The sequence below is a fragment of the Elephas maximus genome, chromosome 3, assembly GCF_024166365.1.
Source record: "Elephas maximus indicus isolate mEleMax1 chromosome 3, mEleMax1 primary haplotype, whole genome shotgun sequence".
NCBI classification, from domain to species: Eukaryota; Metazoa; Chordata; class Mammalia; order Proboscidea; family Elephantidae; genus Elephas; species Elephas maximus.
In genome coordinates this window covers 181,666,036-181,684,306 of record NC_064821.1, presented here as the reverse complement: position 1 = coordinate 181,684,306, position 18,271 = coordinate 181,666,036, and the positions used below count along the sequence as shown (strand labels likewise).

Genomic DNA, 18,271 nt, shown 5'->3' with positions numbered 1-18,271 from the left:
TTGCTGCATCTTAGATGGCTGCTTGTTAGCATTTAAGACCCCAGACGCCACATTTCAAAGTGGGATGCAGAATGATTTCATAATAGAATTATTTTGCCAATTGACTTAGAAGTCCCCGCAAACCGTGTTCCCCAGACCCCTGCACTTGCTCCGCTGACCTTTGAAACATTCATTTTATCCCAGAAACTTCTTTGTTTTTGGTCCAGTCCAATTGAGCTGACCTCCCATGTATTGAGTGTTGTCTTTCCCTTCACCTAAAGCAGTTCTTATCTACTGATTAATCAATAAAAAACCCTCTCCCACCCTCCCTCCCTCCCCCCCTCGTAACCACAAAAGTATGTGTTCTTCTCAGGTTTACTATTTCTCAAGATCTTCTAATAGTGGTCTTATACAATATTTGTCCTTTTGCCTCTGACTCATTTCGCTCAGCATAATGCCTTCCGGGTTCCTCCATGTTATGAAATGTTTCAGAGATTCGTCACTGTTCTTTATCGATGCGTAGTATTCCATTGTGTGAATATACCACAATTTATTTACCCATTCATCTGTTGATGGACACCGTGGTTGCTTCCAACTTTTTGCTATTGTAAACAGAGCTGCAATAAACATGGGTGTGCATGTATCTGTTTGTATGAAGGCTCTTGTATCTCTAGGGTATATTCCTAGGAGTGGGATTTCTGGGTTGTATGGTAGTTCTATTTCTAACTGTTTAAGATAACGCCAGATAGATTTCCAAAGTGGTTGTACCATTTTACATTCCCACCAGCAGTGTATGAGAGTTCCAATCTCTCTGCAGCCTCTCCAACATTTATTATTTTGTGTTTTTTGGATTAATGCCAGCCTTGCTGGTGTGAGATGGAATCTCATCGTAGTTTTAATTTGCATTTCTCTAATGGCTAATGATCGAGAGCATTTTCTCATGTATCTGTTGGCTGCCTGAATATCTTCTTTAGTGAAATGTGTGTTCATAATCCTTTGCCCACTTCTTGATTGGGTTGTTTGTCTTTTTGTGGTTGAGTTTTGACAGAATCATGTAGATTTTAGAGATCAGGCGCTGGTCTGAGATGTCATAGCTGAAAATTCTTTCCCAGTCTGTAGGTGGTCTTTTTACTCTTTTGGAGAAGTCTTTAGATGAGCATAGGTGTTTGATTTTTAGGAGCTCCCAGTTATCGGGTTTCTCTTCATCATTTTTTGTAATGTTTTGTATTCTGTTTATACCTTGTATTAGGGCTCCTAGGGTTGTCCCAATTTTGTCTTCCATGATCTTTATCGTTTTAGTCTTTATGTTTAGGTCTTTGATCCACTTGGAGTTAGTTTTTGTGCATGGTGTGAGGTATGGGTCCTGTTTCATTTTTTTGCAAAGGGATATCCAGTTATGCCAGCACCATTTGTTAAAAAGGCTATCTTTTCCCCAGTTAATTGACACTGGTCCTTTGTCAGATATCAGCTGCTCATACGTGGATGGATCTATGTCTGGGTTCTGAATTCTGTTCCATTGGTCTATGTGTCTGTTGTTGTACCAATACCAGGCTGTTTTGACTACTGTGGCTGTATAATACGTTCTGAAGTCAGGTAAGGTGAGGCCTCCCACTTTTTTCTTCTTTTTCAGTAGTGCCTTGCTTATCCGGGGCTTCTTTCCCTTCCATATGAAATTGGTGATTTGTTTCTCTATCCCCCTAAAATATGACATTGGAATTTGGATCGGAAGTGTGTTAAATGTATAGATGGCTTTTGGTAGAATAGACATTTTTACTATGTTAAGTCTTCCTATCCATGAGCAGGGTATGTTTTTCCACTTAAGTATGTCCTTTTGAATTTCTTGTAGTAGAGCTTTGTAGTTTTCTTTGTATAGGTCTTTTACATCCTTGGTAAGATTTATTCCTAAGTATCTTATCTTCTTGGGGGCTACTGTGAATGGTATTGATTTGGTTATTTCCTCTTTGGTGTTCTTTTTGTTGATGTAGAGGAATCCAAGTGATTTTTGTATGTTTATTTTATAACCTGAGACTCTGCCAAACTCTTCTATTAGTTTCAGTAGTTTTCTGGAGGATTCCTTAGGGTTTTCTGTGTATATAATCATGTCATCTGCAAATAGTGATAACTTTACTTCTTCCTTGCCAATCCGGATACCTTTTATTTCTTTGTCTAGCCTAATTGCCCTGGCTAAGACTTCCAACACGATGTTGAATAAGAGCGATGATAAAGGGCATCCTTGTCTGGTTCCCGTTCTCAAGGGAAATGCTTTCAGGTTCTCTCCATTTAGAGTGATATTGGCTGTTGGCTTTGCATAGATGCCCTTTATTATGTTGAGGAATTTTCCTTCAGTTCCTATTTTGGTAAGAGTTTTTATCATAAATGGGTGTTGGACTTTGTCAAATGCCTTTTCTGCATCAATTGATAAGATCATGTGGTTTTTGTCTTTTGTTTTATTTACGTGATGGATTACGTTAATGGTTTTTCTGATATTAAACCAGCCTTGCATACCTGGTATAAATCCCACTTGATCAGGGTGAATTATTTTTTTGATGTGTTGTTGGATTCTATTGGCTAGAATTTTGTTGAGGATTTTTGCATGTATGTTCATGAGGGATATAGGTCTATAATTTTCTTTTTTTGTAATGTCTTTACCTGGTTTTGGTATCAGGGAGATGGTGGCTTCATAGAATGAGTTGGGTAGTATTCCGTCATTTTCTATGCTTTGGAATACCTTTAGTAGTAGTGGTGTTAACTCTTCTCTGAAAGTTTGGTAGAACTCTGCAGTGAAGCCGTCCGGGCCAGGGCTTTTTTTTGTTGGGAGTTTTTTGATTACCGTTTCAATCTCTTTTTTTGTTATGGGTCTATTTAGTTGTTCTACTTCTGAATGTGTTAGCTTAGGTAGGTAGTGTTTTTCCAGGAATTCATCCATTTCTTCTAGGTTTGCAAATTTGTTAGAGTACAATTTTTCATAATAATCTGAAATGATTCTTTTAATTTCATTTGGTTCTGTTGTGACGTGGTCCTTCTCATTTCTTACTCGGGTTATTTGTTTCCTTTCCTGTATTTCTTTAGTCAGTCTAGCCAATGGTTTATCAATTTTGTTAATTTTTTCAAAGAAGCAGCTTTTGGCTTTGTTAATTCTTTCAATTGTTTTTCTGTTCTCTAATTCATTTAGTTCAGCTCTAATTTTTATTATTTGTTTTCTTCTGGTGCCTGATGGATTCTTTTGTTGCTCAGTTTCTATTTGTTCAAGTTGTAGGGACAGTTCTCTGCTTTTGGCTCTTTCTTCTTTTTGTATGTGTGCATTTATTGATATAAATTGGCCTCTGAGCACTGCTTTTGCTGTGTCCCAGAGGTTTTGATAGGAAGTATTTTCATTCTCGTTGCTTTCTATGAATTTCCTTATTCCCTCCTTAATGTCTTCTATAACCCAGTCTTTTTTCAGAAGGGTGTTGTTCATTTTCCAAGTATTTGATTTCTTTTCCCTAGTTTTTCTGTTATTGATCTCTAGTTTTATTGCCTTGTGGTCTGAGAAGATGCTTTGTAATATTTCGATGTTTTGGACTCTGCAAAGGTTTGTTTTATGACCTAATATGTGGTCTATTCTAGAGAATGTTCCATGTGCGCTAGAAAAAAAAGTATACTTTGCAGCAGTTGGGTGGAGAGTTCTGTATAAGTCAATGAGGTCAAGTTGGTTGATTGTTGTAATTAGATCTTCCGTGTCTCTGTTGAGCTTCTTACTGGATGTCCTGTCCTTCTCCGAAAGTGGTGTGTTGAAGTCTCCTACTATAATTGTGGAGGTATCTATCTCGCTTTTCAATTCTGTTAAAATTTGATTTATGTCTCTTGCAGCCCTGTCATTGGGTGCATAAATATTTAATATGGTTATGTCTTCCTGATCGATTGTCCCTTTTATCATTATATAGTGTCCTTCTTTATCCTTTGTGGTGGATTTAAGTCTAAAGTCTATTTTGTCAGAAATTAATATTGCTACTCCTCTTCTTTTTTGCTTATTGTTTGCTTGATATACTTTTTTCCATCCTTTGAGTTTTAGTTTGTTTGTGTCTCTAAGTCTAAGGTGTGTCTCTTGTAGGCAGCATATAGATGGATCGTGTTTCTTTATCCAGTCTGTGACTCTCTGTCTCTTTATTGGTGCATTTAGTCCATTTACATTCAGGGTAATTATAGATAAATAAGTTTTTAGTGCTGTCATTTTGATGCCTTTTTATGTGTGTTGTTGACAATTTCATTTTTCCACATACTTTTTTGTGCTGAGGCGTTTTTCTTAGTAAATTGTGAGATCCTCATTTTCATAGTGCTTGACTTTATGTTAGTTGAGTCGTTACGTTTTTCTTGGTTTTTATCTTGAGTTATAGAGTTGTTATACCTTTTTGTGGTTACCTTATTATTTACCCCTATTTTTCTAAGTAAAAACCTAACTTGTATTGTTCTATATCGCCTTGTATCACTCTTCATATGGCCGTTCAATGCCTCCTGTATTTAGTCCCTCTTTTTGATTATTGTGATCTTTTACCTATTGACTTCCATGGTTCCCTGTTATGTGTATTTTTTTTTTTTGTAATTAATCTTAATTTGTTTTTGTGATTTCCCTATTTGAGTTGATATCAGGACGTTCTGTTTTGTGACCTTGTGTTGTGCTGATATCTGATATACTTGGACTATTTTAAAGGCAATGAGGAGTCCCTACGTGGTGCAAATGGTGCGAATCTACCCAGAGGTGCTTCAGACGACAGGCCTGACAATTGGCTTCCAATAGATTACAGCTTTGAAAGTCCTGTGGAGCAGTTCCACTCTGAAACATGTAGGGTCACCATGAGTCAGAATCGACTCTATTGCAACTAACGACAACAACAATCATGAACCTTCTCCCTTAGCCTCCCGTCAGGTTGAATTTCCCTTGGCTGTTCAACTGCCGTTCATAATGCACAGTTCAGAGTCCATAAACCAGCGGGTACTCTCTTCTAAATGGACTCCAGTTTACCTATGCTGTCTGTTCTATTTATATTATCCTGCATATTCATTTTAAAGTGTAGCATTCAACATGAAAAATAACAATACTAGCAGTGGAAATAGCTGTGTTGGGCAGAGAACCTTTTTTTTTAATTGTGCTTTAGGCAGGTGAAAGCTTACAGCTCAAGTTAGTTTCTCATTCAAAAATTTATACACATACTGTTTTATGACATTGGTTACAGCTCCCACAATGTGACAGCACTCTCTCCCTTTCCACCCTGGGTTCCCTGTGTCCATTCATCTAGCTCCTGTCCTTTCCTGCCTTTGCTTTTGGGCAGGCATTGTCCATTTGGTCTTGTATATTTGACTGAACTAAGGAGCACATTCCTCACGTGTGTTATTTTTTGTCTAATCTTTGTCTGAAAAGTGAGCTTCAGTAGCGGTTTCATTTCCAAGTTAGCCGAGTGTCTGGGATCCATAGTCTCAGGGGTTCCTCCAGTCTCTGTCAGACCACTAAGTCTGGTCTTTTTTTGTGAACTTGAGTTTTGTTCTGCATTTTTCTCCCACTCTGTGCGGGACTCTGTTGTGATCTCTGTCAGTGTGCTTGGTGGTGGTAGCTGGGCACCATCTAGTTCTTCAGGGCTCGAGCTGGTGGAGGCTCTGATTTATGTGGTCTATTAGTCCTTTGAACTAATATTTTCCTTGTGTCTTTGGTTTTCTTCATTATTCTTTGCTCTGGATGGGATGATCTTAACCTGTTGTTCTGCCTTCAGTTTTGTATAGCCAATCAGAGACACAAAGGTAATGTGGCCATGATTCTGATTTGCTTGTAAGAGACATTCTAGTCTCTCTGGGAAGTCCTGTGAGCTTCATATTTATTGAATGACGCAGTGTGAGTAAAGCTAGCCGTATTTAAAAAAAGATGTAAATCTCGGAGACCTAAGCAGTAAAGCTCTATTTCTTGCTCTTAGGTTGATGGCGTAGAGTGGGGGCTGTGTTCCTCATAACAATTCAGGGGTCAAGGCTCCTTCCATCTACAGGCTTCTCAATCTTTAGGCCCTTGTGATCCTCTACTGGCTTTTCTACTCTGAGCTGGCGGGGAGAGAGTACATGGAAGATCATGCAGGCATTCTTATGGTCCTGAAAGTGGTTTACTTCTCATATTTCTTTGTCCACAACTCAGTCATATAGTAATACCTAATTCAGTGGAGCCATGTATTTTAGCTGTATACCTAAAAGGAAGAAGAAATGGGCTTGGTAAGCAACTAGCGAGTCTCTGCCACACATGTCAAGTTATATATCCAAGAGGGCTTTCAGATTTTATATAGGGGTGATTTATGTTGTCTTATATAACTATTTTATTAGTACAGCAGAGTATACATTTCAAAATAATTTTGTAAAAAATGACTGTCCTTATCCTGGCTTACTACCTATAGACAGAAATCTGTCTCAGAGACTGCCTCTTGGTACCTTGATGAGCTTGATTTTTAGAACAGTTTTACTTTTGACTGTAAGCAGGGCTTTCAGGGTAGCTATCTCCTCCTCTGCACATAGCAGTGCCATATCCAGACAGGATCATTGTGCAGCCTTATGCTTTTATACATATTTCTCTGACATTGTTACAGTGTTCTGTGAAGCTCCAGTGACAAGGGCTTGTCAGCCTTTTGGTGCTGTGAGCCAAGAACTGTGACTCCAGGCAGGCTTTCTGTTAGTCATGATCCTCAAGCTTGTGAGTCCTCCTGATGATTCCCTTGAAGCAAATGTTGCTTATCAGTTCCCTTGCTTTCCTATATTTTCTGCTTTAATGTTAAAGCTGATTAATATCTTTAAGGTATTTAAGTGTAGAAATTGCCGTATTTTTTCATCAAAAAGGCAAAACGAAAAAAAGTATTTTATCTCTTCTGTGTGGAAAGCTTGCCACATCCATCTAGAAGCTATGGGAAAGCTACTGTTTGTCAGAGTCAAGTTATCCTGCATTCTGTCCTGGCTTCATTTCCTGGACTTCTTTTAACTTCAAGCAGTGGATTTGGTTTTCTTTGAGTTTTCCCATTGTAAAATTAACATGTTGTTGGGTGCTGTTAAGTCAATTTTGACTTATAGCAACCCCATGTGACAGAGTGGAGCAACCCATAGGGTTTTCTTGGCTGTAATCTTCATAGAAGCAGATTACCAGTTCTTTCTCCGGCAGAGCTGCTGAGGGTGTTCAAAGCACCAACCTTTCAGTTAGCAGCTGATGCTTAACCGTTGTGCCACTAGGGCTCCTTAAAAATAGCATATTAAAGGACTTTCACAATGTTTTTAATTACTGTGATTTTTACAAGATAGCTTACTATAATAATTTACTAAATACTCTCTACCCTTGGTGCATTTTGAAATCGCCTGTGTTTATTGCCATTAAATTACTGTATTAAAAATGATAATTTTATAGGTCTGATGTGGCTATATAGTCACATATTCTTCATAATACTTTTGAATGAGAAATACTCTGAATTACAGAAATTTGAATCAGGCATTGAAGACATGTTTTTAAATAATTTAACTTAACTCTCTACAGATGGTCCCTCCTTAAAAGAAACATCAGGACCCAGCAGACAGATTTTACAAGGTATGATAAGCAATTTATGTTTTTTTAGTTTTATGAAACTGGTTACATAGTTTCAAGTTGTCTAAAGTTTTCCTTTAAGAAAAATACATAGCATAGTATTTATGTTTAAAATGTTAACCTTCATGCGTGGCTAACCGCCTCCATGAACAGTTGCCTCCTTTGCCATGAGATCAGAATTGGATGGTGCTCAGCTACCATTACTGAACATTTTGATCAAAGATCATATAGAAGAATCCTGATTAAAAGGGGGAAAATGCAGAACAGAATTTCAAATTCTCATGGAATCCAGACTTTCTGGAGTCATTGAGGCTAGATGAACCCCCGAAACCATTGCCTTGAGATAATCTTTAAACCTTAAGCCAAAATATTCCCCTCAAGTCTTCTTAAAATGAAACGATAGTTTAACTTAATTAGTAAAGAATGTCTGTCTTGAGCATTGTGCTCTTTTAAAGAACTATCTGTATGGGATCAAATTGACAATACCAATTTGCATAGTTAGATAGGAACCTTAGGAGACTGTGAGTTTATGTAAATATAGGAGGAACGATTTGGAAAAGGAGGGCGATGGTTGTACAACTTGAATAATGTAATCAATGTCACTGAATTGTACATGTAGAAATTATTGAATTGATGTATGTTCTGCTGTATTTTCAACTACAACAACAAAAATAAATTATTAAATAAAATGTTAACCTTCATAGAGATTGTTTTATATACAGGAAGTTATCAGCAGACATTCTTTTGGTTGTCCCTTGACTGTTTTCTCAGATTTAATCAGAAGGGCAAACTATTCTTAAATTATACTGCTTAAATATAAATAAGACCCAAACCTATGGTTATAGTAACACTATACTAATATGTTTACCTTTGTAGGATTTTTCAGTAGTTTTTCCAAGAATAATATTTGATATGTATTTATGTTATGGAAATTTTTAGAGCTGAAAATGGAATATAAATTAAGACCTCAGTCATACCTATAAGCATCAATTGATGATATGTAAATAGGAGTTTACATGTTATGTAAAATGACGTTTTACGAAGGTATACAAGCCACAGAAAATCAGTCTTGTCCATAAACTATAGTAGTTTCCCTTTTGAGGTGTGAACCAATCTTTGGCCCTGAGTTTCCATTTAGACTTTATTGTCAAGGTTTCCTAATTCCTATCTCTTTGTCGTCCTGCCTTTATTAACTTTTGACTTCAATCTGACTTTTCAACAGCTTGTGATCCAGTCTTGACTGCACCTGTTTTTTCCACTATTTTGGATATAACTCTTAACGTTTTATTTTACATTGTGAACATGTTCCTCCATACTGTGAAGTTTATTTTTTAGAGGCTTAAATGTATCTTCCAGTCACAAGTTTTCAATTTGCAAAATAGATAGAATTGTTTTAGAACAATATTTGTTGAAGTAGCTTGTAGTCATGCATATTTCATGTATTTATATCCAGTGCTATAAATTAGCCTTGATAATAAGAGTTTGTTTTTAGTTTTAGAAATCATCACAAGTTGGGGTAGGGAGGTTAGATTTGCCTTCCTAAAGATCTTAAATATAGGCTGTCTTTTTAGAGTCTCTAGGTGGTGCACGTGGTTAAGTGCTTGACTACTAGCCGAAAGATTGGTGGTTCAAACCTACCCAGAGGGACCTCAGAAGACAAGCCTGGCCATCTGCTTCTGAAAGGTCACAGCCTTGAAAACCCTATGGAGTACAGTTCTACTCTGCACACACAGGGTTGCCATGGGGTTGGAACTTACTCCAGGCAACTGACAACAACATCTTTTATATATAAGCTTTTGTGAAAATTAGCCTGTGTTTTCTGAATATCCATCAATTTATGGTAGCTGAAACAGTCTAGTAGATAGCTAAAGGATAGAGATAAATGCCTGGTATTAAAATTTTCCTGCAAAATGGCCAGATATAAATACACACACATGAAAAATGACAAGTTAATTGAATTTTTCAATTATGTGCTGTATCTTCAATATGACTGGCTTCTGGCTTGCCAGGTTCTTGGGCATTTAGATTATTGGTATTCTACCAAGTCTTCTAAAGCTTTCAACTTCTATATAAGTGAAATGTACTAGTTTGCATTTATTTAGTGATTTTTCTTCCTAAAGAGTTATTAGAAAGTAAGAAGGGCAGATGGTCAGGCTTTACTTCTGAGGTGCCTCTGGATGGGTTTGAACTGCTTACCTTTTGGTTAGTTGTCAAGTGCTTAACCTTTTGCACCACCTGGTACTTAGATAGCAGTGTATGTGCAGGTGATGCAGGGGTGGTTTTCTTCCCATCTTTTCTTCCAATACTTACTAAATCTATTCAGTTCTTAGCTGTTTGAAATACTCACCCTAGACAGATTGAATCTTTTTCTTTTCTGTAAGTAAGTAAGCTTCTGATTTGGTATTTTTGTTTTAGAAACATATCTCTTGAAAGATCTATAACGAAGGTCAAGACTCTGTACAAATGAAAAAGTTTAGGTGGTAAGGGGTGAGTTATTTTTGGTACGGTACTTGAAATAAAATTCCATAGTAGCACATGAATTGAAGACTATTTTGCTAGAGCACATTAACGTTAGATTGGACTTTGTTAATAGTTTTTACATTGGTTTTAAAATTAAAATTGACTAATTAAAATTTAAAATTAAACCTGACTTTGTTAGTCGGTTTTTACAGAGTTTTCAAGTAAATCTGTGTTTACCTTTAATCGTCCAGTGAATCAGAAAAGGAGAATAAGTGTTTCTAAAGCAGATACATGCTTTTTATACTCTCGCTGTTTCTTTGTAAATACTGTAATTGATGCTGGTGCAGAATGTTCTGTTTTTAGCAAGGCGTGGTTGAAGTTTAAGAGACAGTGTTTGCTGTACGGTAAATTTTACCTATTAAACATCTGAATGCTGAAGAATTTATATTATCTTAGTTGTCTTTTTAAAAATATAAAAATTTAATTCTTGACATTTTTAATGGTTTTCCAGGCAAGTGTCACTTATTAAGTGTTAATATTAAATCTAGGTTCTTGGGTAATTAATATATTCAGTCGACGGCACTGGGTTTGGACCAATTTAACATTTAATTAAATGTTTAACGTTCAGAATGTATTTTATATACGTTTTAAAGTATTCAGATCCCTGCTTTCTTTCACATTGCATTTCAGCTCAGTATGTAACTTCAGGTAACAAAACTTTTAGGATAGTTAATAAATACTCAGAATTGGTAGGGTTAAATGGGCCCTAGGAAGTTCTAGTCTCATGTGGTAATTATTATAATCACCAGCAGAGGGCTCTGTGTGTGCATGTATTTGTAGTTATCAACTTAATGTTTTCTTAACCAATTCTTTTAGCCTAAAAACAGTTTTCTTCCTGTGACATGTGATTAACTCTTGAACTCTTTTAACAAGGTATGAGTATGCGCAAGTAATTTTATAATCAGTTAACTTCTCCACTTCTTCATTTACATTATACCAAAATATTAAAGCTTATTAAGAACAAGTATAATTTATAAGTCAGATATTTTAGCCCCTGCTGACTTGAAAAAGGAGAGATTGTCTCAGTTGGTAAAGGTATGGCTGTGTAGTTACTGTACAGTGAATCTACATTTTTAATTTCTCAAATTGCTGTTTATTTTTTTTTTTAATAAAATCAAGAATATAGGAAATATTTATATTTAAAATGGATTGGAAGATGTTATTTTGATTCTGTTTATGCTCTATTTCTAGGTGTATTTTTACACATCCTAGCAGATACGCTCGGGAGTGTTGGTGTAATTGCGTCTGCTATCCTGATGCAAAATTTTGACCTGATGATAGCAGATCCTATCTGCTCAATTCTTATAGCTGTGCTTATAGTTATAAGGTAAGGGTTTTGATGTTATTTCAGGTGTTAAAATTAGAGGTAGGTGATAAATATACCTCTTAAATTACAGATCTGAAATACAAATTATAATGTTGGTTTTCTTTTGCTGTTTAGCAAATTTCTGTGTAGATTATTTCCTTTTTTTATCTTTCTATTTTTTCTCTTCTTTGATTACCACTTATTTCTTACCTACAGTTTGATGTGCCGTTTTGGTATTTAACAATTAAACTTTTTGTTTCACAATTCCAATCGGTAGTAATTTTCTTGAATCCAACACTACATTTGTAAAGTAAAATATTGGAAATGTAAAATGTGTTAACTATAGTTAGAATCTTATTCCTGTGATACCTGTATCTTACACTATCAAATGCAAATGAATAGTCAGCACATTCTGCTAGAACTATTTTTACTTTGTAAAAATAACATTATTGTTGCAAAAGTCTTGTAAAAATGTTCCCCAAAGTATATTTATGTGTGTCTCCTTATCTAGGTTATAAAAGTCTTGAGGAAGGATCTGTCTCTTAGCTCTTTATCTCTCTAGTGCCTACGTGTATGTAAAGGTATATGGATTATGTGTGTGTGTGCATGTACGTGTGTCTCATTTCTCAGTAAATGTTGCTGAATTAGATTATGTAGTTATTATCCCAAGCTTATCTCACTCTGTCATATTTTATTATTTATGCAATTTATCAGAATAATAAGATAATATGTACTTTTATTTAATAGTCTTCAATTATTTAAAAGTATGAATTTTCTATTGGAGCTTTTTTGTAGCATCAGTAGAACTATCAGTAGAACTATTTTGTAATAATAACAAAGACCTACTAGGGGGCAGACTGTAATGATTTTTATAGCTTGTAGCTGAGTAGAATAAACTTGTTTAATAGATTGTGTTGAAGTTGTAATCTGTTAAAATTAGTCATAAATGAGAAGTTTACGATTTTTCTTAAAAATAGAATGCATATATTACACGTGTAGGTTATTTTTTAAAAATTCCTTATTTGTACTGTTAAGCAACTCTGCCATGTAAGTCTTCCGTAAAGCTTGGAGTGCCTTTTTCCATCTTTGTACATCCTCCTGTTTGGAAAAAGTTCAGCTTAGATATCACATATTCTGTGAAACCTAACCCCTGATAGATTTGATAACTTCCGTTTGTACTGTTTTACTTGTGCTTTCAGTGTTCGTTATATTCTGTTTTATAATTCTTACTTATTTCTTCCCGTTATAGCATAATCTTAACATTCAGTTTTCTCTGTTTCTGCTGTTACTAATCCTGGCTACTTTTTGTTGCTTACGTGGAAGACTAAAACAGCCTCCAGATTGGCCTCTCAGTCTTGCTTTAAACTTTTCTCAACACCATGGCCAAAATAATTTCTTTAGTAAGCGTTATAGTACGCTTAAAAATTATCGTGTGTTTTAAATTCTTCAGTGGCTTTTTTTTTATCCTCAGGACCCCTTTAAAAGGGCTTCATGATGTTACTCCAGACACCTCTTCAGTCTCTCATTAGTTCTAACTTTATACTCTGCTCTCCAGCTATAATAAATTAGTTTCAGTTCCCTGAATATGTGATAAGCTGGCTTTGCTCAGATTTCCTCTGCTCAAAATCCTCTTACTTACACTACCTGCCCCCTCTCCACTCCCTCCCCAACCCCCCTCACACACACACACACACACACACACACACTCTCTCTCTCTCTCCCCTCTCTCTTCTCTCTCTCCTCTCTCTCTCTTTCCCTTCAGATCAGATTTCAGTTTTAATGGCAGTCCCTTCAGGAAGCATTTTCTAAATCTCCACCTCCCAGTCTGGGTTAACTACACCTATGAGCCTTCTGCTGCCCCCTTTCATGGCAGCTACTTACTGTACTGAAATAGCCGGTCTTTGCATCTCTCTTTCAAGCTCCGTGAGGGCAGACTGCTTTTCCTCATTTGTAAAGTCTGCGCTTAATTCTGCCTGACAAAAAGGTGGCACGCAGCACGTTTGAATAAAAATTAAATTCATGTTTTTTAGGGACTTCTCACTTAATTCTACTCCCATTCAGTTATTCTACAAATATGAATAAATGAATGTGTGTGCATGCACATACCCACATGGGGGCTCAGGGTGGGGAAGAGTAGGAGAGAGACATAACTTTTTAACTGAAATATAACACACATTAAAAAAAAAAAAACTGCACAAACTGTATTCAACAGCTATTTATTAAGCTTGCTCTCTGGCCAGGGAGATGAAGAAGACAGGGTCCCTGCTGTTTTGATCTTACATGATAGTAGGGGAGGAAGATAACTAATAAGTAATTTATTCAAATTTCAAGTAGTTGTTTGTATCGTATAGAGTTAGGATAACGTGACCACGAGTGAGTTGGCACTTTAGTTTGAGTGGTAAGGGAAGACTGCTGAAGAGAGCAGTGAAGCTCAGATTTGAATGTCACAAAAGAGCCTGCCAGAGGAGGAGCATTTAGTCTAGGGAACAGCTTGTATAAAAGCCAGCCCTGTAGTGAAAACACCTTTGCTACTCAAAGGAGGCCAGTATGGCTGAAGCATAGGGAGTAAGGAGAAAGTAGTTTGAGATAAGGTGTCCTGGCAGTGCAGTGGTTAAAGCACTTGGCTGCTAACCTCAAGGTCAGCTATTCAAATCCACCAGCCGCTCCATGGGAGAAAGATGTGGCAGTCTGCTTCCATAAGGATTTACAGCCTTGGAAACCCTATGGGGCACTTTTGTTCTGTCTTTATAGGGCTGCGATGAGTTGGAATCGACTCAGTGGCAATGGATTTGTTTTGTTTTGTGGGGAGGAGGTGGTTTGAAATAAAGTTGGACAGATAGACCAGGGATTTTTTTCCAAATGCAGTGGAAGCCGTAGTGGAATGGCATTATTTGATTTCTGTTTTTTCTAAATCATTTTGGCTGCTTTGTTGGTAATACAAGGGGACAGGAGAGCGGAGAGGCAGACCAGCTAGCATACTACTGCAGTGGGCCAGGTGAGAGTTGATGGTGGCTTGGCCTAAAGTGGAAACCCTGGTGGCGTAGTGGTTAAGCGCTATGACTGCTAACCAAAAGGTCAGCAGTTTGAATCCGCCAGGCGCTCCTTGGAAACTCTATGGGGCAGTTCTACCCTGTACTATAGGGTCGCTATGAGTCAGAATCGACTCGACGGCACTGGGTTTGGTTTTGTTTTTTTTTTTTGGTTTGGCCTAAAGTACTAATCCTGGAGATGGAAAAACACAGATAAAGTTAGAAAATGCTTTGGGAGTAGCACTAACAAGATTTGCTTCTGTGTAAACATATGGGTCAGGGATGAGTGAAAGAGGAGAATCAAGGATAACTCCTAGGGTTCTTACTAGAACAGCTGAGTGAATGAAGGTGCCTTTACTGAAAGAGGAAAGATGGGGAAGAGCAATGCTTTTGTTTTTATTTTTTGATCTTTTGTTTGCTTTTGGAGGGGACTGCGGATTAGAAGTTCTGTTTTGGTTGTTATTAAGTTTAAAATCTCTCATTAGGCATTTAAATGGAAATTTCAAATAGGCAGTGAATATGTTGTTGTTGTTAAAGTGCTATTGAGTTATTTCCAACTCATAGTGACCCCATGTATAACAGAATGAAATGTTGCCTGCTTCTGTGCCATTCTCACAATAGTAGGTATGTTTGAGCCCATTGTTGCAGCCACTGTGTCAGTGTATCCTGTTGAGGGTCTTCCTCTTTTTTTGCTCACCCTCTACTTTACCAAGCATTATGTCTTTCTCCAGGGAATGGTTCTGCCTGAAAATGTGTCCAAAGTAAGCAAGACGAAGTCTCGTTATCCTTTCTTCCGAGTAGCATTCTAGTTTTACTTCTTCCAAGACAAATTTGTTCTTCTGGCAGTCCATGGTATATTCAGTATTCTTCACCAATGCCATAATTCAAATGCATCAATCCTTCTTTGGTCTTTATCTTCCTGTGTCTTCGGTATACAAATATGAAATTCTTGAGAGCAGTCAGCTGAATATGAAGGATTGGAAAATAGTCTACGTATAGACTAGCCCACTAAAACTAGAGCAGCACTTATCTGGCATGAATGCCACCTTTCCCACCCCTTCCATTCTCCTGGAAGACATCCTTTGGTATTCTTTCCTGCTAAATCATTTTACCTTTAGGGCTCCTTTCTGCCCAGTGCTTCAAACAGCTGTAATAAATCAGCCAATCAAAATAAATCCTATTTGTCATGCTTTTCTAGGTCCTACTGACCTACTTATAAAACTTTTTCTCAGTTGTTGTTGGCTGCCATCAAGTCTGCTCCTGACTTGAAGTGACCCCATGCGTGAGAACGGAATGTTGTGGTCCGTAGGGTTTTCATTGGCTGATTTTCATTTACATAAGTATGTAGTGCATATAATTTGATTCTTTCTCATTGTTATTAAGTCTTACCACTTCATTTGCTTTTTTTTCTTCTGATAACAAAAGTAACACTTGCTGATTAGAAAATATTCAAATATTACTGAAATGTATAATTATGTGTTGTAATGTTCTCATAATCTTCTCCCGTGGAGATAACCAGAAGACTTTAATGTATCTTAAATTCATTTAGCAGCTGTTTGAGGGCCTACTCTGTGCCAGAAAAATAATGTAGGCAAATACACTACCCTGGTGGAACTTACATTTTTACTAGGGGATACAGTACAGCAGATGAACATACACATAGGTGATATAATTTCGTGTGGTGATAAATGCTGTGAAGTAGGGCTTGGGAATGGTATTTTAGGAGGGCTTGGAAAGGGTTCTGGGTAAGGTGACATTTGAGCAGAGAGCTGAATGTTGAGAGGAAGAGCATTCCTGGTAGAGGGAATGTCAAGTGTAAACACACTGAAGTGGGAGCTTGCCTGACACGTTGGCGGGGCAGCAAGAAGGGCCATGTAGATGGACTGCAGTGAGCAGGGCAGACAGTGGTAGATACTTGTGTCTAGAGTTCAGAAGAGAAGTTGGGGTGAAGATGTGAATTTGGGTGTCATCAGCATATGTATAGTATGTAAAACCATGACATTGGATGAGTTTATACAGAGAATGACCATACACAGAGAGGATAAGAGGTCTGAGGATTGAGCCCTGGTAGAGGAGAGGAAGAGGAGGCAGCTCTGGCAAAGGTGAGTAAAGCAGAAAGGCCAGTAACATGAGAGGAAAGACTCAAGCATGCACTGTTTTAGAAGCCATGTGAAGAAAGTGTTTCAAAAAAGGAAGTAATCAACCCTGAGACTGATAATTGGCTACTTAGATGAGAGTGGTTTCACAAGAGCCAGGAGACTGAAAGCCTGATCAGAATGTAGTCTCCAGAGAGAAGGGAGGGTGAGGCAATGGAGATCTCCAGGAGAGTCAACTCTTCCCAGGAAAGCATTGTGATTGCCTGGCTGTACTCAGAGCCCACTTTGAGGTTTGTAGTCATGAATTTAAAGTGAAAACAACCAGCATGGTTATGTACTTTTTTTTCCGCCATCTTATATAGCCACTTGGTAAAAGATATGGAATAGACAGAATTGAATTTAACAGGTTTGGAGTTTTGTCAGGCGAGTAGTGACAGAGTGAGAAAGGGGCAAGGCAGGGATTATAGTGGTAGGAAATAAAGATTTAAGGGTAGTGATAGAAGCTCCAAAAAAAAAATGAATAGGATAATAGACTGGAGGTTCTGATTGGGGAGAATGAGTGTTAGGGTCAGTATTAGGGTACATAGGAAGGTTTCAGATTGTGAGATGCTTGAAGTTGAGGTCTTAAGGCCCAAGGTCTGATCCTAGGAGTGGGTGTGTGACATGAGGTAGAAGATGAGATCATGTGAAGGCCAAGTGTTGGATGGGTTATCCACATGAATATTTAAATCAAGAGGAATGGAAGGAGTAGAGGCGGAAAGATAATAAGCTGGCCTGTAAACTTTTCAGTGACTGAAGGGAGCTATCAAGATTTTTAACAGTGGCCACTAGAGTGGGTAGAGGATGGAATCCTCCCATGGCACGAACATTAAAGGAGCCCTGGTGGCACAGTGCTAAAGAGCTTGACTGCTAACCAGGTCATCCGCTCCCTGGAAACCCTATGGAGCAGTTCTACACTGTCCTTTAGGGTCACTTTGAGTTGGAATCGACTCGACGGCAACAGGTTTGGGTTTTTTGTTTTTTTTGGTTTAGGAGGAACAGTGATCTAGAAGTAGTAGTGATAAACAAGGAGGACATTTACCTTAGCACAGGCCCCGGTAATACTGAGAGCTGTTGTGTGCTATTGAGTTGATTCCAACTCATAGAGACCCTATATGACAGAGTAGAATGGCCCTGCAGGGTTTCCTAGGCCGTAATCTTTACTGCAGCAGATGGCCAGGTCTTTTCTTCCATGGAGCCGCTGGCGGGTTAGCAGCCTAGCTCATAACTGATGAGCCACAGTGCTGCTTGTACTTACAGTATAGGAGAGAAAATAGCATTCCTTCACAGCTTGTCAGGAACACAGTGTCCTCAGAACTTGCTACAAATATTCAGAGAAGAGGCTGAGAATTTAATGAAAATTACATACTTAAAGTAGTTCTTTTTTTTAGTTATAGAAATATGTAGACAAAGAAACTTGGTAAAATATAGAAAAGAATAAAAAAATAACCTATCATTCTATCAGCCAGGAGAACCATGTTAATATTTTTGTGGGTTTTCTTTTGGCTTTTTTCTTTCATTCTCATCCTCTTTTGTTTTTTTCTTAGTAATTTTGTTTGTATTATGCACATAAAATTATATTCTGACTTAATTTTTTTCTTTTTTTCTAATTATGAAAGTAATACAGGGTCATTATAGAAAATTTGGGAAATGCTGAAAAGTATAAAGAAAAATCAGATAGCATCACAATACCCAGAGTCACATTACCACTGTTAACAGTATTTCTTTACAT

At 37.4% G+C, this 18,271-nt stretch overlaps 1 protein-coding gene across 3 annotated transcripts in view; it reads left to right on the top strand.

Moving 5' to 3' along the window:
- The window catches only part of SLC30A7 (solute carrier family 30 member 7), a 615,874-nt gene that overhangs the window by 36,673 nt on the left and 560,930 nt on the right, over window positions 1-18,271 (top strand). For all 3 annotated transcript variants that reach the window (XR_007516772.1, XM_049880234.1, XM_049880232.1), the window contains 2 exons: window positions 7,502-7,552; window positions 11,261-11,396. Coding sequence is in view for 2 of the 3 variants with exons in the window: in XM_049880234.1 (XP_049736191.1) it covers window positions 7,502-7,552; window positions 11,261-11,396 (187 nt within the window). In the remaining variant the exon portion in view is untranslated. The remainder of the gene's footprint in view (window positions 1-7,501; window positions 7,553-11,260; window positions 11,397-18,271) is intronic.